Consider the following 23,423-nt stretch of genomic DNA (forward strand, 5'->3'; position numbering starts at 1 on the left):
TGACACTGCCACAGGGGTGTTAAATGAAATATATATTTTATTGTTGTTGTGACTGCGTTATGTTCAGGGGTTTTTGTGATATGTTTCCTCCCTCATGGTTTACATAGAGAGGACAACACATTTGAAACACCTCTCCGTAAGGTATTGTAACATGACACCACTGACTACAAACTCAGTACCAACTGACATACAGTTGGCCTCACACCTCACCTCTCCCTCAACAAGACAATCAGTCTGGAGCACACCTGTGCACTGATAATGAGGTTTACTGAGCATCTTGATATGCCACACCTGTCAGCCGGATGGATTATCCAGCAGAGGCTCATTAATACCGATTCAACACATTTGTGCTCAGAATCTGAGAGAAACTCTTTTGTGTGCTTAAAAAAGTCGTAAATCTTTTTTTTACTTCAACTTGTGAAACGTGGAAGCAAAAACAAAGGTGAATCTATTTTAGTCGAGTGTTGGTGTGTGATTCATTATATTAGACAGTGTAGTGTAGCTACAATGCACGACTTTTATGTAAAATACTACACTGAAAATACCGTATTGACCCGAATATAGGACGACCCTGAATATAAGACGGCCCCTCTTTTCAAGACTAATCTTCAGAAAAAGACTCTGATAACCAAAATTTACTTTATTTAAAGAAATTATGTATTGAAATTCTGAGAAAATTATTGAAATAATAATTACACACTGCTTTCATTTTTGGCTACACATGCAATCACTAAGATCTGTATGTTAAATGCAATAAATGTAATAAATGTAAATGAACCACTCACTTATGAATATTTTTTATACATTAAAAACAATTGTGCTCATGTAGAAGTTCCCCTTTATTTTACATGTAATAACTGAATCAAATCATGAGATTTTTGTATAAGGCTGCATTCATTTAATATGATCAGACTGAGTTATTTAATTTATTCACACTGACTCAACATTGTAGAACAACTTTGCATTAAATGTGACCCCTTACATCCAACTAATGTAATGGACAATTTACATGTAATTGAAATTAAAGTCTTAAAGTCAAATTATGATTATGATGATGATGATTGTTATTATTACTATTATTATTATTGTAGTTGTTGATTGTTGATTGTGACAGCTATAAGCATGGCAGCGTAGCCCCAATACTTTGCTTGGGGTTCCTGGAGACCTCAGCTCGTCTCTAACGGCTCAACATACGTGACTTTGTGTATCACCTTGGCTCTACTGTACATGACGTATCCTAGTTTGATGAGAATTGCTTATGCATGAAGTGATGGCAAGTTTTGCAAGTCCCCTACACAAAACAACAGCACTTTACCTCTGTCTCAGATGTGTTAGCTGTCACACATGGTTAGAAACACTGGGTTTACACATGCTCTGTAGCAGTAAAGAAAAAAAAGTCAAGATATTGTTTTAAAATATTACTTTGTTCAAATTAAAAGTCACCCATACTAACAGTACTCAAGTAAAAGTGTTAACGTGTCTGATAATACATGAAGGCTACTCCAGTATCACAAATACAAGTAGTACATTTATTCTTACATGTATGCAGACTTTGGTTGACCAGTTATAATCATCGAATCCAATAGTCAGCATTTTCCTAATACTGATAAATACATTCATTTACATAATCTGGTTACTAGTTACTAAATATATCTTATAAATATAGAGAGTTAAAGGCAATATTTGTCTCTAGAGTGTTGTGGAGCGGAAGCACAAAGTAGCATAACAATGGAAATACTCAAGTAAAGTCCAAGTATCTCAAAATTAACAGTAGCTACTTGTGTAAATGTACTTAGTCACATTCCATCACTGCTTATTGCTGCCATAAAGAATGGTAACGTGTCCATGTGATCCACACACACTGGTTCATGTTGATCCCGGCAGCTGTGGGTCTGTCGGAGGGGCTGACAGCTCACCGTGTGACGGGGCGGGGGGGGGGCAGGCTGCGGACACACGGGGGCGTTCCCTCCCGCTGATCTTACCTCCGCCGCCCGCCGCGGCTCACCTGCCAGGTTGAAACTGCAAGACCGTAAACACGTTTTATGACTAACTGACCGACTGGAGACTATAACAGCAGAGCGCAATGGAGGCTCCAGGGAAGGATTGCCCCGTCAGAGCGGGTTACCACAGACTGGAGGTCCAGAAAACGACGTGGGACGTCCCGGAGAGATACACGGCGCTGCGGGCGATCGGCTCCGGAGCGTACGGGACAGTGTGGTGAGTGTACCCGGGGAGGGGGCGCACGGCGGCAGGTAAACTGACGAGGGAGGAGTCGCCGAGTTTGTGTCAGTCAATTTGTTCAGCAAAGGTTTCTGGACCTTTTAGATTTATAATCCGATAATACATTTTAATCCCGCCATGAATTCTAGGAACTGTAATAAAATGCTGCACATAAAGGCTGCTTTGTACTGACAGTTAACACCAATCTGGGGTGAAACTGCCTTATAGGAGAGTAAAGAATGTATTTTACATAACAAAGCACATTGCTACATCTAATTTAGATTACCTGACAATCAGCCACCTTTAACAGACACAAAATGATTTTTTATCATAGCAGGCACTCTTAAACGTGATCAAATCTGTGATAATGAAGGCCAGGGATGCTGTTTTGTAAATGGTCAGAGCTGCTCACCTTCCTTATCCACTATCAGTATGGATGCCTGTCCTCACAAATGATTTTCTACAGGCTGCCTACATTTATGTAGGCCTCAAGTCTGCATTCCACTCCCAGACTGTGCTGTGTCCAGTCCAAGGGGCCTAGATTACTGTGACATCTGCTAACAGAAGCATTATTGTCCCGCCTGAGGCGAGTCAGCAAGTCAACACAGGTCTCCTCCGATAGACAAGAATCTCCTCCACCAACAGAGAGAAACACAGGAATCCAAGATATCTCAGACTCACGTCTCTCTAATGATAAGCCGCTGAAAGACAAGATCCTTGCGCTGATATTCTCACATTTAGTCAGTGTTTAACAGCGGGGACCTCAGTCCTGAGTAGTTGACTAATGTTCGGATAATAAACTGTTTATTTGCAAGCTTGTTTTCTTTTAATCTACGAGAACTACACTACAGTGGCACCGAGTAGAGTGCATACCTCTGCCAACGCCCAACTGTCCCCTTCAGTTCCGCCACGCCTTATAACTTATAACTTGATACCCTCCTGAATCCCTGTTATCTGAGGTGCACATCGTTGCAGGTTTATATCTTTATTTGTTACAATGTAAAAGACTTTCCTCTTTGAAAACAAAACTCAATTGTCTAGATCTGGAGTTTTATTAGGATCAGCATCAAATTAGACTCAGTCTTAGACACTTAAGACTACACCTGATTTTCTTCCCTATCTAAAGAAAGTGAGAAAAAATTCCTGGATTCATCCCTTTATTTGGATCCACACCAAAAATTAACTGGGTCTATTCTGGACCGAGATCCATCCTCCATCCAAGTTTCATGAAAATCTGTTCAGTAGTTTTGAAGTAATCTTGTTGACAAACCAACAAACATGGTTGAAAACATAACATCCTTGTTGTATGTGATTACTGTGACTATACTAAAGAGTCTTGGTGGGGAGCCAGTAGAAAGGACACTGATTTATACGCAATTACAGTACAGCTGACGTGATCACGCAAGTAATTGATCAGTTAATTTTGATGAATGATTAGTCTTAAATGTAATTTATCAGGAAATGAAAATCTAAACGTTTGCTGTCTCTTCTGTTTTATAGATTCTAGATTAGAACGGTGGTGAGACGCAAAACCTGAAATGAAAAATGAAAATGAAAAATCGGTCTGGAAAATCAATCAATCGCAATGAATCAAATGCTATTGTATGGATTGATCTCAAATAATGCTAATAATCACTGAAAGCCTGGGATTACAGTAAGGGTGTGGGTCATTTCATATGTGAACTGATACACCGTGTGCCAGGCCCTCAGTATATCAGTATCAACATACACGTTAGAATTATTAAGTGTCCAGAGAAGTTTACTGTATCAGTTCACTGATGTCATTGTTGATAATAAAGTCTATTGTTGACCAGTAAAATGTTCTCCCTCCATTACATAACTGTGTGTTCAACATTTAAGAGATAATTGCAAAAACATGCATATTCTGTGTTCGCAAGAAAACCTGTCGATGTATTGATATCGGAATCGTTTCACTCTTTAACATCACTATCAGCGTTGGCCCTAAAATTCCACTATCGGCTGCATTTTGTTCTCTTGCGCTCAGTTCTGCCATTGACCAGAAGACCAAGGAGAAGGTGGCCATCAAGAAGCTGTACCGTCCTTTCCAGTCCCTCATCCACACCAAGCGGGCCTACAGGGAGCTCAGGCTGCTCCGCCACATACAGCACGAAAATGTAAGAACCTGGGGAGAGAAAAAACAAAGGGCTTGGAGAAAACATTTGGAGTGAGTGGTTTCTCTCTAGCAAGAGGGTGGAAACTAACATGAAAAACGTGTTCAGACTCGCTGTTAAACAACTGTGTAAATTGTAATTACAGTCAATCCACTCAGTCTATATTCAACCGGGCAGCTCAACCTCAAGACAGAGACAAGGTGATTTGGAGGTTAGGCAAACATTGTTGACCATTCAACAAAAACTGATAATCTCCTCGCTGCTGGGAGTGTTGTGTGTTGTTGAAACCCTCATGCTTCAGTATTTTTGCTTTTTGAAAGCTCGAGGAACTGCAAACACTTACAGAACCGCCTTTGACTTAGCCTCAATATATACTCTAATCAGGAAGTCAAGCTGAGACAGAGATCGTATTTACAAATGAGACCTGAGGACACAATAAAAAGTCAAATAAAATCAAACTAATCTTGGTAATGGTAATGACATAGAGATAAATAATGCAATAGGAAACAATTTACATTTACATTCATGTACGGCAAGATGGCAAAATGCATTCTGAAATACCCTTGTTTGAGGTATAACATGTAATAGAAATACAAACGTGATCTGAAGAAATGTGAAGAATTATATGTATTTTTATGTGTCAGGTTGTTACTAATACTACTAATTCACTTAACTTCACTTAACTTAATATACTGGTTCTTCTATTATAAGGGCACATGTCAACAAGCAACTTGCCATCCATTTGGTATCGCGAGTTGTTAAAATTGTTTGGGTTTTTTTGTATTATTGTGAGCACAAACATCTTCGACAGAAAGTGTAAGGGTAATGGTGACAGTCCTGGAAGTACTTATGCTTTAGAAACAATTGCTGGGAAATACAGCACAGAAATTGAATTGCTTAAAGGCTAAGTTGAACCAAAAAGGAGATTACAGACATCATCTACTCACCCAAAAACGGATGGAACGTCAGCCAGAATTCTCCAAAACAACTGAAGTAGATTGAGGCTGCAAAAAAAAAACTAAATAAAAACAAACCATAAAATGTCTCCATACAGCTTGCCTGATGTGATATAAGCTGAGATCCCAATTTGATCTGAAAAGGACATTATTTTCATCCTTCCAGATCATCCGTGCTAAGGCTTTTAGCTTAGCAGCTACAGTGAAGATTTCGGCTTTTAAAAGGTGCTAAATAACATCTTTTCCAATCGATCTTGGACTTAGTTTCCACCTTCTAAGCTCCAGAAATGACATTTTGTGGACTAATGACGCATTTTTTAAAACATTTGGCTGGACTGTCCCTTTAAAGATCAACATGGTGATAGCTGAAGCAGAGTTCCAGGAGCCATAGACACTTCTACATCTATAAACACAGGTCATGGTCTGCATCGTAGACAGCTGGACGTGTTTCAGTTTGTTGAAGTCGTTTCACCTCTAATCCAACAGGCTTCTTCAGTCCGAACCAACTGGAGGGGAAACACTGATGTGACCTCTCGACTCGTCAGTGCTTTGTGCTTGAACACAGATGTATTGGATTCTAATGTCTTCGCTGTGTTTTTTTCCCCAAAGGTGATCTGCCTCCTCGATGTCTTCACACCTGACTCCACGCTGGAGAAATTCCAAACCTTGTGAGTTAGGAGTCAGGAACCACATTCCTCTGCTAGTTGTCACAGCTTGTTGAGACCCGGAGTGCATGTGTGTGCATGTATGAAATGTTCGAGCGGGGATGTGTGAGAGCAGGCTTGTTATGGTCGCTTTGTGGCGATGTGTTTCCTCTCCATAGCGATGGGCCGCTGTCGTCTAACTGTCTTGGCACGCATTTCGTCCCTTACCTGTTTGTTGTTTCTCTCTCCAGTTATATGGTAATGCCGTTTGTAGCCCAGGATCTGGGCCACATCATGAAGAAGCGGAGATTGACTGATCGCATCATCACGTACCTGTTCTACCAGCTTCTACGAGGACTCAAAGTACGTTTATTATTTTTGATTCTTAAGAATATAAAAAAAGACATTTCTGCAATAAAAAAAAAAGTCTAAAAGCTATACATGTTTTGTTGAGTTGAGTACTGAAGTCATCCCAAACCCTTCCAAAATTGTTGAGTCCCAGAGAAATCTGCCATTTGATTTCAGGTCAGTTGCGATTATAGTGGTAATTTTACTTCCCACATCTTTGCTGTTGTAGGTCACTCTCAGCTCTCTCTGCGGACAGCTGTTTTCAGCTAAAAGCTCTGATAATCCCGCTGTACACTCTCCACCCAGCAGGCTAGCTGGAGAACATGGTGACGCATGTAGCAGCTCACGAGACAGACGGGAGTGATCAGGAGTTGGTGGAAACCAAAGCAGTGTTAGAAGAAGCGCAATTATTGGGCTTCATTATTTATGGCTGGGCAGAGAAATATCTGTAAATGAATGCAGTGTTGCTCTGTAGACATCAGTCTGGCACTACTTCAGCTTTCAACATGTTACCCGCCCACTTTTGCGGGAAAACCAACCACACTATTGACTTGAATGTAAAACAGAAGTACAAACTGAAACAAGTAGCAAACCATCAGAGTTTATAAATCTTCCAAAGACACTGCCGAGTTCATATGTGTCCACTCTGCCCGCTTTAGAAGGTGCTAGATGTATCAGAAAGATTCATTTGAGCAATCTACAGTCATGCCCATTCAGTCTCCCAGCATCAAGCTGCTGCGATAAGCCCTCCCAGTGGCCAAAGGTGTCCGATCGGCTGAGTCTCCAGGTTATTACCAGTGCAATATTCGACTTTTCAGTCCGGCTCTCTGAATAGTACACTAGTCAACAGTAGCACCGTGCTCTGAAAGACAAATGAGCAGCATTGTGGCAAACACACGCGCATCACAATCGCTCAGTATGACATAATAACATAATAAGGAGAATCCAAGTGTTGACATGAGCCAAGTGAACAATGCTGATATTATTAAAGGAAACATAATAATGTGGATGAATCGATGATTTGTTTGCTCCCTTTGACTTCCTTCCTCCCTCTCAGACACTCTCCTACAAGTCAAAGCGACAGGTGACCAAATAAAACGCACCGTTACCTTCAGTATGATTACACATTTGTCTGGGTCTGAGCAATGTTCGAAACAATTGTGATATTTTAAATACAGGGCTTTTGTGTGCACTAGGAATGTGTGAACTCTGCATTTACACCCGGGTCAGTTGACTCTGCAGCAGGCACAGGTTTAATCACCTCGGCTCAGCTCGGCTTTGATTCACATGTAAGACCCGGGTGAACACACTAAATTCCGCTGTGCAAGGTGATGACGCATCATCAACAGCCAGTGGTGGTGCTTAAATAAGGAAGGAATTTGGGAGGAGGTCTATTAAGGACGTTTTATCACTGGACAGGGTGTTGGAGGCAGAGCCCCGTTCATACCTACGAAAGCTGCTTAATGTTTTTTTGAAGACATAAAAGCTCAACTTCCTGGGTATACATACCTGGATTGTCGACAGATGATTTAACCGAGGGGCTCCTCTAGACTTTCCAAATGTTTTTGGACCCAATGGCTCAAATTATGATAGTGAAACGAGTCATGTCATGGGGGTTATGACACGCACGTTTTATAGACGTTTCTTTCACAATGGGCCCGTTGTTGTTTTCTCTTCTATCAGTGTTTCTGTGTCCGGTGCATTTGTGATGGAAAAGCGGTATTAGCGTGTACACCGCTAGCACAGGAGATTTATACTGTGACGGACGGGGGCTAGCTGGTTAGCATGCAAACTTCAGTGGCTATTTCTGCAACACAGTACACAGACATCATAATATCAACACTGCTATTCGGTATCTGTCCTGTTCCCAACATTTTCAACTAAAACTCTTACGTAATTCCCCTTTAAATGAGCTGCTCTGTATTTAAGTGATTTGCATTAACATGTTATTAATATTGATTAGTTAGTTTTAAACACAAAAGGACGTCTATTGTTATTCTGGTGACAAACTGAATTATAATTTGAATTATATTCATTTGTTTTTCGAGGGAAATGCGAGGAAGCAGCGTGTCAGCGTTTGGTGACCTGACGTGTATTATCACACTCTGCTCTCTCATTAAGTACACAAGGTCTGATGTGATAATGCTCTCACTCGAAGAACTATAAATTCCCAGACAGATGACTGCTCTCCCCTTATTTATGGCTTGGCACTCAGTGCTAGTCAATGTGTAACCAAGAGTGTTCAATGGAAACAAAAGAGGAAGCACGTTGTGCACGGAAAATAAAGACTAACTTCTCTAAAATGGCCTTTTGTCACTGAAAAAAGAAAAGCTTTTAATCTTTAGATGTCGAGATGTTTCCCCTTCTTATCTGTTGACATATGTGTCCTTAAAGCGCTCTTCTGTGCTGAGGGATGGAAAATACACAGAAACAGAGCGCTCACAGTGGGCTGTGGGTGGAGTCCACACCAAGCCATTTAGAGAACAAAGCGTGTGAGTCTGTGTACTCTGCTGAACTTTGTGTATGTGCAGTATGTCTATGTACAATGTTTTGTAATGTGCGCTGAAATCTGTGCTCTCCTTCTTTACAGTATATTCATTCTGCAGGGATCATTCATCGGGTTGGTATTTGAACCTTTTTACTGTAGCTATTGTGTCTCACTCCTTATCAGAGTGTTTACTGGAGCTGTACACCTGAAGGAATGGTTTTAGGAAATGTGCTTATTTGCTTTCTTGCGAAGTCAACCACTCAACTCTTTCAGTAATGAGTGTCAAGGACTGGAGGGACGTTACTCTAATTAAGTTTACTCTGTTCAAAAGATATGGACTTAAAAAATCCCAGCAATCTTAATGATGAATTAAAAAAAATTTATCTCTTGCATCGTCAGAACATATAGAATCATGTCCATAAGTGTTTGTTTTTTGTTGTTGCTTTAAAAAACAATATTTAGAACGATACAAAGAAAAAGAATATTCAACTCATCCTGACACCATCGCTCACGATATGTGACACATAGTCATACTGTAGGTGACAAACAATGTGACAAGCATCCCCAATTATAAATTCATGGTGTAGGAGCCTTAAACAGAAACACACAAGAGCTGGATATTTACATTTTGCCATCAATAGAAAAAACATGAAAAGCACTGTCATCTCAGTCTAAAGTGAACCCATGAAATGTCCCTGTAGGTGGCATAAGTTACACTACAAAAGTAAAATAATGAATAATGTGACGGATTACTTTTGCAATTGAGTGCACTGATTATCATATATTTTTCTATGAACTTGCCCAACACTGTAAAATGTATGTTTAAATGTGTTACCTTCGGACAGGGCTAGGCTTGCAGTTTCCTCTTATTTTCACTCTTTATGCTAAGCTAACCAGCTGCTGATGGTAGCTCCATATTTAGTATGCAGTGATACTCATTTTTTTTATGTAACTTTATGCAAAAAAGCAAATTATCACATTTCCCCAAAATGTTTAACTATTGCTACAGTGTATTAACTTCATGCCATGATTGCTTTTTATTTCAGGATCTGAAGCCTGGTAACCTTGCTGTGAATGAAAACTGTGAATTAAAGGTAAGTTATTAAAAAAGAACTTGTTGCATACAGGATTATTCAGGGCAGGTCGATGATTGGTTTTAGCTTTAAATTTGGAAAGATTTTTATTTCCATTTTTATTATTATACATGAACAGTGGTGGACAGTAACAGAGTAAATTTACTTGAGTACTCTACTTAAGTACATATCTAGAGGATTTGTACTTTACTTGAGTATTAGACTTCATTGGTACTTATTACTCTTACTCGAATACATTTCCAAGACGAATAGTTTTACTTTTACTCGAGTTAATTTCTAGGAAGGCTGAAAAGTACTCGTTACTTTCAGGTCTGCTCTTTTTTTTTTTTTTTCTAAAATACTATTGAACACAAGCTGTGTTTGTCAAAGAAGGAAAACCTGTCACAGTGCACGTTCTCCACTGGGATCTACGTAAAATCTGAAATACGTCATCCCTCCCCATAAGGATACCACCAAAGTAGCCACGCTCTCAACTGCATTTGTCAACACAAAACCGTGACAATGACTGCATCAGATGTAGTTTTTTGTAAAGCAGTGATTCTCAACCAGTGGTCTGGGGACAACATTGGTCTTTGAGGGGGTTCCAGTTCCCAACTTAGCTAAATGATAGAGAGTTAGTTGGACGGTGCAGGTTCATTTGGTTACAGTTTTAATGATTGTTAATAAACATCTGCATCTGCAACATCTGCTGTCCTCCTGTGATCCCATTCATTTTACATGTTTTTATAGGTGTTTCTTCAGGCTTTATATAACATTGTGGTTCTAAAAGCAAGCACATCAGTGCAGGTGGTTTCAAAGGGTTAATTCTCCGAAACAAGAGTTAAAAGGTCCTTAAATTCATTTAGAAAAAATTATAGTAACTCATTAATGTGAAATATAAGAAATTTACTCTTACTCTTATTTTTACTTAAAGTAAATTTAAAAGCATGTACTTTTGGATACTTAAGTACCTTTAAAAGCAAGTACTTTTTTACTCTTACTCGAGTAACATGTCGACTGAGCTACTTTTACTTGTAACGGAGTAAATTTTGACCAGTAGTATTTGTACTCTTACTCAAGTACTGGGGTCGAGTACTCTGTCCATCTCTGTTCATGTAAAGCTGGGGTTGGTTAGGTTGTAGAAACTAGTACCCGACGTAACGATGCCCTTCAGGCCCCTTTCAACACTTCCTGACTACAGACCTGTCAGGATGTCGAGAGATTTTCTTGCTCCTTGAATAACTCACCAACCCCAGCTTCAAGTCACCCTTTTATCCAGAATGCAACACGTGAAGTCCTGAAGTGAACTGAAATACACGAAATGCAACAAAAGTTGAAAAATCTTTTCAGGGCAAAATGGACCGCTTCAGATTCTGAGTGGTGAGCTTAACTGTAACTATCTTAGATCCTGGATTTCGGCTTGGCGAGACAGACGGAGAGCGAAATGACCGGTTACGTTGTGACGCGCTGGTACAGAGCACCAGAGGTCATATTCAACTGGATGCACTACAGTCAGACAGGTAACAATATTACCTTCCTTAATGCAAACGGTATTTCGTGGTCAGTTTGTTATGAATACAACAGAATATTGCGGTATGATGACAAAGTATTACATTTTCATTATTAAAATTCTCTCTGTGTCTCCCTCCCGGCTCACAGTGGATGTCTGGTCGGCCGCCTGTATCCTGGCCGAGATGATTACTGGCAGTGTGCTTTTCCCAGGACATGACAGTATCCTGGCGCTGTGCTGTAATAAAAACTGTATGCTCAATTTCAGTAGCCAGAAGCTCACACTGTGCCCGGCTTGTTTCATGTTTAAAATATAGAACATGTTGGTGCAGTATGGTAAGGCATGAAGGAGCACTCCACAGATTTTACCCTTCATGATTAGTAGCCTACTACTCTGACCACAGTTGTGAAATATCTTCTGTGGCTCTTGAGGGAGTTTTTGTTTTAAATCTCATCTCAGGCTTAACGTCATTACAAACTGCCTGTGTAAAAAAGTTCGCCCAAAATTGAAACTCAGTTCTGACCAAGCCACCACCATGCAGAGGAAGATCTGCTGAAGTTCAGGCCAGGGAAAAAACGTTCCTGGATCTGTGCAGCAAAACAAGGTTGCAGCTCTTCTCTAAACAACTGAAATAGATGGGGACTTGTTTTAAAATGTCAAATGAAATTGTACCGCACAGCTCATCTGGCATAATCAAAGTCTCTGGAAGCCCTGACAGCCAAATGCTTTTTGAGAGGACATAGTTTACAACCCGTTCTGAGCCAAAACCTTTACGTTAGCTACCAAGCTAAAGGCGTTACTTAGCACACACCCTGTTTGAAGTCGATACATGAGCTTGGCCGAGTGTCGAGGGGGTGAAATAACATCTTTTCAAATCAATGTGGGATCTTGGGGATTCCAGAGACTAGAATAAAGATGTAGCTTGTTTTTTTTCACAGTTTAAAGTTCCCATCAGCTTTAGTTGTTTACGAGAACGCTGTTTCCCAGTTAATTTTAGGTGAACTTATCCTTTATGAGACATGGGCATTTCCCATAAAACAAGATTACGTTGCATTACAGCAAGTGAAATGTAGGACCCAGTGATTTTGAAACACTCTACTCTGACCCCCCTGCAGAGGCAGTAAAAGTCAAGATACTCAAGATTCTGTTGTCTCCTGCACATCCACCAACCTTGCGGAAGTACAGTATTAAATATTCAGAGTGCTCCTTTAACTAGACATTTTAGTGGAACGCTGCTTGGAAACGATAAGATTTGTCCTGCCTCCATCTACACAGTGTATGCTGTGCTACATGACACTTCCCTAACCAGCCTGTACAGGTATTGATCAGCTGAAGAAGATCCTTCGTCTGACAGGAACACCAGACTCCTCCCTGGTTCAGAGGATGCAGAGTAAAGACGTACGTTTTGTCTACATCCCACATTATTCTTGCTAACACCGGCACTTTAAAGCTTCCATGGATGACGTTTAAGAGAACTCATAAATGCAGTGTGCATTTCCGTGTATCAGTGGAAAATGACACAGATCTAACTTAGCCTTTCCTTGCAATATGTTTTTTACATGCTTCGGAACTGTTTTCCAGGCGCAGTCATATGTGCGAGGTCTCCCACCACAGAAGAAGAAGAACTTCAGGGAAGTGTTTTCATCCATGGAAGATAACGGTGCGCTCAACTGCCTCTACTTGTTTACTTCAAGCATGCTTTGGAGCGTTTGATCATAGCCAATAACAGACACAGTCTACGCCCGTCATGTTGTGGTTACAGAGCCCCCTCTTGTTCGCCAAGTTGGTGCTGAAAGCTGAAGCTTTTTAAAGGAACAGTTCACCCAATGAAAATTCACCATCATTATCTAGTCATTATTTACTCACGCCCATGTAGATGGAAAGTCAGGTAAAGTTTCGCAGTCTTACTAAACATTTCTGGAGCTTCATGGCAAAACAGAGTTGCAACCTTCTCCTGAATAACTGCAGAAGATGGGGACTTGTTTTAAAATGCATTTTAAATAAAAAAAGCATGCAACTGAGACGACGCTGTCTAGACCTTATCATATGTTGTCTCTGGGGGAAACAAGATTCAGAGCTGAAGCGGGCGTTGATCACTCTATACCAGCCAGTTAAAAGTTTTATTTGATTCATATATTAGTTCTAATATGTAAAATCAAAAGAAAGCAAAAAGTATGATAAAAACTTCCACTAAAGAAATTATCCAAAAATAAATGAATGAGTATGAAGAAGTGAATAATGATTTTTCTACCTCATTAACTATGTTAGTACAAAATACTAACCTCTTATTTACACACACACACACACACACACACATATATATGCAATTTTGCATATGAAGACATACACATACATACAACAAGTACTCATTATTTCTTAGTTACATGATTGACTAATAACCTTGATCTTGTGAACATATATATTAAGAGGAGCAAGGAATCAGGAGTCAATAGTGGGATAAAACAGAGCAGCCGATGAAATTGGTTCTCAAAATTTGTGAATGATTGTAACTATGAGAGGACCTGTGGGTGAAGAGTGTTTTGTGTCGGTTCCTCCAGCTGTAGACATTCTGGAGGGGATGTTACTGCTGGACCCAGAGACCAGGCTGACAGCTAAGCAGGGGCTGTCACACCCGTTCCTGGCTGAATATGCTGACCCGGAGTGCGAGCCGGACTCTGAGCCTTACGACGACTCGTTCGAGAGCCTGGAACTCGCCGTTGGGGAGTGGAAGAGTAAGTGTGGCTGAGCAGAAGAGGCTCGAGGTGACGTTGCGAGTGTCAGGACTGAGTCTACGTCGTACTGTCTGAAAGTGTAAAACTTGCTCTCCCTTTATACTTCTACCAGGCCTTATCCACATGGAGATCATGACCTTCGACCCTGACAACCCCAGCAAGACGGCCATGTAGGAGGCTGTGATGAGCTGGTGCCTCCCAGTGTTTGGTTCTAATCCTCATACTGCAAAGGTCAACGACACTTTCAAGCTCAGAGAAACGAACATAAAATGCATAAAGATATCTTGAATGTTTTGTTTTTTTTTAATGGTGCATCTGATGTTCAGCTCTTGAAAGACATTTCACTAAAGGGCAGCTGTACTTGGTATGGTGGCCTGTAGAGGACAACAGAGAAGAGAGATTCTAAGATGACGGAAAATGTCCCAACGTCTCGTTAGAAAATTTGTTTTCAAGCTTAGAAATGTTGAAACGCAGTCTTGAGCAGTGGTCACTGGCTTAGCAGCGTTCTCACCCTGCTGTCATGCAACCACCAGCTTCACCACCTCCCTGACCCCCATGTACATGTCATGTGGACGTGATATGACACGTATACAGTACATGTGGCGTGCACAATTTTGAACATATCCTTGGTTTGTAGAAACCTAAACCGCTAACATTTTATTCTGCTTCTCACTGTGAAATAAAAGATGATCGATCCATCCAGTGACTTAGATCATGGAACCTCTGTTTACCTCCAGAAACGTATTTGTCTAAGTCAGGATTCAATTCTGTAAAATATTTACTTGACTGACTACTGCACAGTAGCAGTAACCTTGAAAATATGTGTTGGTAAATCATGAAAAACTGCACCGTATATAAGTACACAGTAGAAATATAACCCTGCCTTAGTTACATTTCATCCTACCTGAGAGTTATTTTATACGTCTCATTTTGTATGACTATGTGTGAGATATCCACAATCAGTAGAGTGTATTTAGCGCATTTTTTTTTTTTTTACTCGTCTGCAAAGATGTGTGAATTTATAATTGATCCTCGGTACTGTTGGAACTCACTCAACTGTTTTCAAATAAAACTTTAAAAAATGACCACGACCATGTTGTTGTTTATGAATGAGTTTAGAATGACTGGAATGATTTAACAGCCTCAGGTGGATACTAGTAACATCAGACAGGCACAAAGTGTAATAGAATCAATGACCGCTAGAGAGCAGCACCGCCTCATAGCAGACATTCTTTGAGGCGGCAGGAGCTGGGTCGATCTTGTCCTTGGCTGAGGAAGTGTTGTGTTAGGTGCTGTATGTGTTAAAAACAATGGCAAAATGAAGATCGGCATGAGAATGAGAGTCAATTAGAAATGAACCGGACGTTAATTGCTCCAAAATGCAGCATAACAGTGTGGCATTTTTGAGAATGTACTTCATGTATTTCCTGATGGTGGAAAGGGTGTGCACTGACGGAGGGAGTCCTCTTGGTGGTGACTGTGCTTCACATACAGGTCTCACACAACAGAATGACCAAGTTGTCTCCATGTTTTATCTGCATTAGCTCCGCAGATGGCATAAAAGGACTTCCACTGACCACTCAAAGCACTTTACAACACTTGTCTAATTCACACATGCATACACTGATGATGCAAGGTGCCTTTGGGGCTCAGCATCTTGCTCCAGGACACTTCAACATGCGGCTGGAGCCGGGATTTGAGCCAGCAACCTTACAATAACTAGACGACCAGCTCTACCTTCTGAGCTACAGCCGCTGCTCGGCTGGTTGCCACTGTGGTCCAGAAAGAAATATCTCATGAACATTTGGTTGTATTGACATAAAATGCTGAATAGACATCCATGGTGGTGAGTGGAAGGACATTTTGACTTTGCCGGACTCTTCGCACTTCTTCCCTCAGGCCGGAGGTACAGCAGTGTTAAATCCAAGACCACCAGACTAAAGGACTCTCTCTTTCCCACTGCCATCAGACTCCTAAACAGCAGATAGGAGTTTACAATCACGTTTGACCTGATATAACTGTCCTGACTGTTTACATTTTGCACATTCATAATAGCATGGTTCAGATTTGCTCTGATATAATATGATTGTTGCGTTTTTTTCTTTATTTATCACATAACCCATTTATCGCACTGCGCAGTGCTGATCAAATACGAACCACGATCCTGTTCGTTGTCTGTTTCTCTCCACTTCGTTAAGTTTGTTACTAGCTTGACGGTTCCCTGTTTAAAAATGGCCTCCTAGCCAAAACCGAGCTCCTGCCTTGCACACCTCCCACCCTGCAGTCGGCCATCATTTATGAGTGTTTATTGGTCCGGCGCGGTGCATTCTGGTTGTTGTAGGTCTTTCTACCTAGGGAATTGAAACCCTTTTGATCTGTTTTCTTTGGTCACGTAGCGCCACTTTCAAACATATTTGTGTCCCTCTATTGCATAGACAGCTCAATTTTATGCAATGGTCGTCTACCCGGCAGCGAAATGCTTCTTTTAAGAGGCACTCTGTAGTTTTATGAGAGGAAATTCAAACCCATGATTTTAATATTTACATTATTCATATATTACAAAATAATACAAACTCAGAACTATTTAGTATTTCCATTAGTGAATAAACAAGCTGTTCTCAGAGGAAAGTTTGGTGGCAGGGTCCGCCACATGTAAACAAAGTAATACAGTACGGAACTGTGTTTTTAAGGTCAGTTTGTTTGTTCAGTCATGAAGACAAAGAGAGTCTGATTACTTAGCTGTTTGTGCTTCTTTAAGTTGAAGGATCCTGCCCCTCCGTCTCTCTCACATTTGATTGGAGACATTATGCCCTGTATGTATCTGAGTAACTACCTTCTTGCTCCCTCCTAGCCCATATCATTTATTTATTTCTTTTATTTCTACATTATTTCTCCGATGGTCTGTTTCTTCATCACTGACAACCAATAATAACGCACACCATTCATCAAAAATCAGAGACACAAACTGCCAGAATGAATATGAAATCAGATTTATTCCAGACGTTTTGATGGTACAAGTGCACAATAAATCTGGTCGTTAACAGTCAGCCTTATCCATGTTTGTGAGTAATTCAGACTTAAAAATGGAAGTAAAGCAGAACACCATTTATATGCTGGAGAGCTCCTTTTCTCTCGGAGCAGGAGAGGAAAAAGAGGATCCCAAAGATGAAATGTGAAAGTGTTATATGTGGCTGCTTCTGATGATGTCACAAGGCGCAACAAGAACGACGAGCGAGAGGCAACTGAAGAGACGCGGCAGAAAAAGAGGCTCTGACACTAGCGTAGCGTTGCCTGACCCGTATGAGTCATAAATGCAAGACAACAATCAGGACCTCCCTCTGAGCGAATCTAAGAGCTGCGGGCGTCATTCTGCGCGCAATGATTGTTGCTTGGTTAGGATTCTCTGTCATGACACTACAAGTATCCTCCTGTCTGTACGACAGCACATCCAGCAACCAAAAGACAGCCAGGCTGACTGATGAAAGGAAGAGAGGACTGACTCACATCTCTGCTGCTCTTTGTTTTAACTCTGGTGATCTCTCTGCCTCGACTTGTGTTCTGATGTAATCGCTGACTCTCTGTAGGTATGTGGTGCCAAAGAGGGAGCAGCAACACCAGAACCATTACACTGATCTGCCAGCTGTAAATGGCCGGATGCAAATGTTTCTGAGGCTGCTGCGGGGAGAGGGGGTGGTGGGCTTACGGAAACTTTCATGATTGGGTGCCCTGGAGAGGGGAGGGGCAAGAGAAGGAGAACGAAATGAGGGAAGAAAGTGAATAGAGACAGTGACAGCTGGCGCTTTTAGTAACGGCGAGAGCTGGAGGAGGAGCTGGTCATTCTCATGCTGCCGCTGCTCATGCCGCCGCCGCCGCCCATGCCGCCATAGCCGCCACCGAAGCCGCTGCTCACACCGCCGCCATAGCTGCTGCTCATGAGCATTCCACCGCCGCCGCCGCCGCCACCGCCGCCGCCGCCATAGCCGACTCCTGTTGAAGAGAATAAAATGTTTTCAGATGAGATGGCCACAATTTTAATTTCTCTTTATCTTAAGCTCTTATATTTCAAAATGTGATAACCAAACTGATAGCTTTACTGAAATGTTTCTCATTTTCAATTGTTATATCTTCATGAATATCTTAGAAATTCCTTGAAGTGCAAATATATAGCTCGATACATACCAAAGCCGCCGCCGTAGCTGCCGCCGCCGCCGCCGCCGCCACCACCGCTGCTTGTGCTCTGTATGTGGATGGTTGCAGATCCACCGCCGCTTGAAATTCTGCAGAGAATTACACGAAACAACAATTTTAAGCTACTGATGCTGCTGCCTGCACATTGTGATGCCATGCACTCTCTCACTGTGTCTCAGGAATCCAAAGTAGCTAAGCTTTTACCTGGATTCCTCTCCTTCCAGAAGCTTCTTGTAGGTGGCGATCTCAATGTCCAGGGCCAATTTGACGTTCATGAGCTCCTGGTACTCGCGGACCTGGCGGGCCATGTCCTGTTTGGCTCTCTGCAGGGCGTCTTCAAGGTCTCTGATGCGCGCTTTGGCGTCCTTCACAGCCAGCTCACCGCGCTCCTCAGCCTCAGCGATCTGGGCCTCAAGGTTGGCACGCTGGGGGGGGTCGGAAAATAAGCAGAGGCTTAAGATGTGATATTTCTCAAACCCCAGGCCTTCTACATGTCCATGTTCTGGCTTTTTTTTTTTTTTTTTTTTACATGCATTCAGTCTACAGTTGAATTCAAGTGATGGTTATTCAGGTGTTACCTGTCCCTTGACTGCCTCAATCTCATTCTGGAGACGGCTAATCATGCGGTTGAGCTCAGCAATCTCATTCTTGGTGTTGCGAAGGTCATCTCCGGCCACGCCTGCGGACGACTGCATCTCCTGGTACTGAAGGAATAAGATTAGAAAAAAGTGTCGTTACAAATTCCACAAAGAATCCTCACGTCCACTTTTACGTGACATCAGGTGATGTGGTGAGATGACTTTCTGTCTCTGCCTTACCTTCTGCTGATACCAGGTCTCAGCCTCAGCGCGGCTGTTTGCGGCGATTTGCTCATACTGAGCCTTGACTTCGGCCACAATGGAGTCCATGTCCAGGTTGCGGCTGTTGTCCATCTCCACAATGACGGAGGTGTCCTTGATCTGTCCCTGGAGCTCACGCAGTTCCTGCACAAGAGATGTATGTTGTTTTTAGAAAAGACTTTGAAATAAGCAAGTGTTTCCCGAAAGTGAGAGTGATGTAAACGGACATATTGATACTGAGGTGGGGTTCATTTTGCTTACCGCCTCATAGACAGCTCTGAGGAAGTTGATCTCATCCTGAAGGGCGTCAACTTTGGCCTCCAGCTCAACCTTGTTCATGTAGGCGCCATCCACATCCTGAAATTAGAGAAGGATTGGCATTGGTAACGGGCATAAATCATTCCACTGTTGCTGATATCAAGGGGGAGTGACAGGTGTTATCATCGCAGCTCCACTCTCACCTTCTTGAGGAGCACAAACTCATTCTCCACGGTAGCACGCTTGTTGATTTCATCTTCATATCTGAGACAAACGGGAGAAAAGAAAATGAGGCAACGGAGAGGCCGCGGGCGTCATCTGTTATTGGTCGGGTGCTTTGCTGTGTTTCCTGTGCTGGCATGAACTCACTTGTTCTTGAAGTCCTCAACGAGTCCCTGCATGTTCCTCAGCTCTCCCTCCAGCTTCATCTTCTCATTGCCGAGCCCGTCCAACTGCCTGCGCAGGTTGGCGATGTAGGCCTCGAACATGGCGTCGATGTTGGAGCGGGTGGTGGTCTGATCCTGCAGCAGGCTCCACTTGGTCTCCAGCATTTTGTTCTGCTGCTCCAGGAAGCGCACCTAAACGATACAATCATGTGCCGGGTTTAGATATGCTGTCACTAGAATTCAACATTAGAACAGCATTTGTGTGCTTGTTGGTTCATATGATCACTTTGATTAACCTACAAATAAAAAATTTTTAAAAAGGGAAATTAGTAGATTACATTTGTTGGACCTCTTCTTCATGATTGGGCACGCTCGCCCTGAGGTAACAAAAGATGTTTGTCTTTTTGTGTTTTACTTTCCTCCGGCGATCCATCGAGCCACACCTCTGTGTGACTTTCCCACACAAGAAGCAAAAATATTGGCAGCTGCTGTTTTAAAATGCTCCCCAGCACTGGGACGTTTTAATGAACTGCGCTGAACTCTAATCATTTCTTGTTTTTTAGGAGCATCTAACATGTTTAACAAGAAAGGTGGAGCCCATCACTCCATTCTTGGGTGTGCGTGTGTGTCTGTGAGCTTTTGCCACACCTTAGCCTGGCCACTCCCCGGGCATGACCGCTCCCTCGCCTGCAGGATGCATACCTTCACTGAGTGAACTTGCCTGCCACAGCCCTAAGGAACTGATGCTACACGCCTGAAGCGGTTAACGTTCACATGACCTGAGTGCTGATCCTTTAAGATGTTCGGCAGGCGCTTGATCCTTGTTTGCATAATACCACCGCATCATTAAATGTTAGGAAGTCTACTCCGCATGATGAGGGCGGGAACAGATCACCCGTGTGAAGACACATGAGGTGTGGTGCGCACACACTGCAGAAAAAGCTAATGTAGCATGTTTTCTTGCAGGGTGCGGTTAACTCGTTCGCCTGAGAGAAAAGGCCCCTCGTCAACTTCACCTGGTTTTTAATTATGCATGACAGACCAGATGCATGAATTAAAACAACTCCTTGATTGCCCTGTCCCTGATCATGCGGAATGAATGACAACAATTCATGAAAGAGCTCGACTTAAAACTTGAAAGTGTTACGCGATGCGTTGCAAATAGTTACGATGGGCTCCACTTTCTGCAGCACCCCTGGAGGTTTTGTAGGTCCTTGCTGCCATGGGAATAGGTGATAACCTGATCCCTTCTTCCTCTCATGCTGTGAGCGTGGAGTCACTGGATACGACCACTCTAATGTTTCCTGCCTCTCGTTCAGCAGCGAGACAGCTAGCGAGTGGCCGATCGTGCACGCAAAGCGGATGGAGCAGCGGTCTGCTGTCAGATTGGGTGAAGGTGCAAGTATTGGTTTTAAATGAGACTTTTCTTCAACTGAGTACGTTACAGTCAAACTAATAATACTGCACTTGGTGGTATTGGTTCTCGGAGTAAGGTCGCCCAACGCCCTGAGCGTCCACAGGTCTGGATCAGTTGCTGTGTAATATTTAATGAGCCCAGGTGGCCCTTTGGAGGCTGGTTGTTGCAGCTATTACACAAACCAATCAACCCTACTGTCAGTTCATCCCCCATCTGATATTTCACACAACGGCTTCTCAAGTAGATCAATGTCTTAGGGAACTTATGGTCAGATAGAAGGTTTTCAATATTCTCGTGAAACGATGCGAAACACATCGGAAGCTTTTTCTGTAGCTTAAAAAAGGCCACTCACCTTGTCAATGAAGCTGGCGAAGCGGTTGTTCAGGGTCTTGATCTGCTCCTTCTCCTGGGTACGGACAGTGTTGATCATGGGGTCGATGTCAACATTCACGGGGGCCAGCAGGCTCTGGTTGACTTGGACGTTTGAGATCGTAGGCACGATCATGCCTCCGCCGCCGCCACCGAAACCACCACCCATACCCATTCCATAACCACCGCCATAACCGCCACCGCCGCCGCCGCCACCACCGAAACCAAGACCACCTCCACTGCTTGAATAGCTATAACTAGAGCTACCGCCGCCGCCGCCACCACCACCACCTCTTGCCATAAACATTGAGCCAACAGAGGGTGATGCCATTGACATCCTGGAGCCCACAATTGCGGACTGGGAAGAAAATGATCTTCCTCCTCCTCCTCCTCCTCCTGCTCTCATACTACCGCCGCTGAAACCATAACTGCCACCGCCACCAAAACCGCCACTGCCACCTCCGCTTGTCTTGACCGTTCTGGTCATGCTGACCCTGCTGGAAGACATGACTGGTTTGTTTCCTCTGAAAGGAAAAGATTCAGAGAGAAAAGGGGGAGCAGAAAAATAGAGAGGTCTGGCAGAGCACACAAAGAGGAGAGTCAAGTCCCTCTGAGTATCTTCTCTCTGTCTGCGATGGCCTTTTATCTGCCTCCAACAGTGGAGGAGGTCCAAACGAGCTCCACCTCCCCTGCACCTCCCCCTCAACCCTCCTCCAATTACCTGGATCCTGGCAGGGTGCACCTGTGCGCAGGTAGGCTGGCTTGGAGCAGCTCAGCCTGTCAGACAGGTAAGAGTGCCACCCCTGTAAAGCGATCGGGGCCAGGCGCACCCATATTTCTCGCAGAGGAATGGCATCCAAGCCTGGGAGGAAAGACATTTTTGCAAAAATTTGTTCTACTCATCTTGCTGGGGGCTCTGTGAGAGGTTTGGCTGATTGGAAGGGTGGCAGGGCGGTTTAGGGGCCTATACACTCACAGAAACCTCTGAAACCTATGAAAACCTCAACTAAAACGCACATAAGAAAAATCTCCCTGGATGTTTTTTTGTAAATTGACCCTGCATATGAATGTATGCATGTCAACACATTGTATGGGTGTGCTTGTGCACCGTTTACTAAAAGAAAAACAATAATAAAATAAAATAAAAAACTGACAACACCACAGTAAAATTCTGCCCCGTGAAAAGACCATCTGAGTTTGTTCTTAAGGGAAAAGTTCACCCACAACTCAAACTGCTGAAAATGTCTGCGCGCACCTGTTCTGGTGGAAAAATCTGGTGAAAACTTGTAGTCCACAAAACATTTCTTGACAGCAGTGCAGCATTCTCCTTAACAACTGAAGCAGATGGGGACTTGTTTTACAGTGTAAAAAAACAATCAGAAAATGGCACTAATCAGCTTGTCCGGACCTTGAGAACATTTTTTTTTTTACACCGTCATAAAGCTGAAACATTCACCAAGCTAAAAGCGTTAGATGATGTGTGAGATTATTCCTGGGGAGATTCATACTCTGCATACTCTCACAGTGCTTCCAGTCTCTGATCAGAAAATTCATCAAAATAACAAAAAATATAAATGCTGCCGACCAAATAATCATGATTGCAGAGTTCAACCAAATAAGCTTGATTTGGGATACAAAACAAAACACATGACAACACAACAGTGATGCAAGAACACTTGTTTCTCTCCAGAAATGTCGCTGTTTTATTATATGTATTATAAAACTATTGTGAGCACTTCTATTGTATTCTATTAGGACGGAAGCAGAAATCTCCAAAGCTGAGTAACTCCTCCAATTGTACACATTAAAGTGTGTTGGCAGGTCTTGGGGATTACTACTGTATATGTTAAAAGTAGTAAAAAG

At 42.6% G+C, this 23,423-nt stretch overlaps 2 protein-coding genes across 2 annotated transcripts; one reads left to right on the forward strand and one right to left on the reverse strand.

The window, feature by feature from the left end:
* The first annotated feature begins 1,977 nt into the window (after positions 1-1,977).
* On the forward strand, positions 1,978-14,827 carry LOC115584556 (mitogen-activated protein kinase 14A). The gene is made up of 12 exons (XM_030422048.1): positions 1,978-2,217; positions 4,226-4,355; positions 5,918-5,976; positions 6,204-6,315; positions 8,891-8,920; positions 9,835-9,882; positions 11,267-11,381; positions 11,521-11,592; positions 12,690-12,769; positions 12,953-13,031; positions 13,930-14,103; positions 14,216-14,827. Exons 1-12 carry the CDS (start codon positions 2,084-2,086, stop codon positions 14,275-14,277), a joined length of 1,095 nt encoding a protein of 364 aa, XP_030277908.1. The 5' UTR covers positions 1,978-2,083; the 3' UTR covers positions 14,278-14,827.
* A 2,250-nt stretch (positions 14,828-17,077) lies between these two features.
* krt5 (keratin 5) lies at positions 17,078-22,167 on the reverse strand. The gene is made up of 9 exons (XM_030422045.1): positions 21,544-22,167; positions 19,758-19,966; positions 19,592-19,652; positions 19,392-19,487; positions 19,110-19,274; positions 18,870-18,995; positions 18,496-18,716; positions 18,283-18,380; positions 17,078-18,090 (listed from the first exon to the last, which is right to left on the reverse strand). The coding sequence occupies exons 1-9, from the start codon at positions 22,066-22,068 to the stop codon at positions 17,906-17,908; spliced, it is 1,686 nt and encodes a 561-aa protein (XP_030277905.1). The 5' UTR covers positions 22,069-22,167; the 3' UTR covers positions 17,078-17,905.
* Positions 22,168-23,423: the final 1,256 nt, after the last annotated feature.

Source organism: Sparus aurata, chromosome 7 (assembly GCF_900880675.1).
Source record: "Sparus aurata chromosome 7, fSpaAur1.1, whole genome shotgun sequence".
In the NCBI taxonomy this organism is placed as follows: Eukaryota; Metazoa; Chordata; class Actinopteri; order Spariformes; family Sparidae; genus Sparus; species Sparus aurata.

Excerpts from the sequence above, each read along its gene's own strand:
- LOC115584556 (XM_030422048.1), top strand. The coding sequence starts at position 2,084 with ATGGAGGCTCCAGGGAAGGATTGCCCCGTCAGAGCGGGTTACCACAGA. Across the intron at positions 2,218-4,225 it reads GGAGCGTACGGGACAGTGTG|TTCTGCCATTGACCAGAAGA; the intron begins GTGAGTGTACCC and ends TCTTGCGCTCAG. Across the intron at positions 9,883-11,266 it reads ATGAAAACTGTGAATTAAAG|ATCCTGGATTTCGGCTTGGC; the intron begins GTAAGTTATTAA and ends TAACTATCTTAG.
- krt5 (XM_030422045.1), bottom strand. The coding sequence starts at position 22,068 with ATGTCTTCCAGCAGGGTCAGCATGACCAGAACGGTCAAGACAAGCGGA. Across the intron at positions 19,653-19,757 it reads GTTGAGGACTTCAAGAACAA|ATATGAAGATGAAATCAACA; the intron begins GTGAGTTCATGC and ends CGTTTGTCTCAG. Across the intron at positions 18,717-18,869 it reads TTGAGGCAGTCAAGGGACAG|CGTGCCAACCTTGAGGCCCA; the intron begins GTAACACCTGAA and ends GACCCCCCCCAG.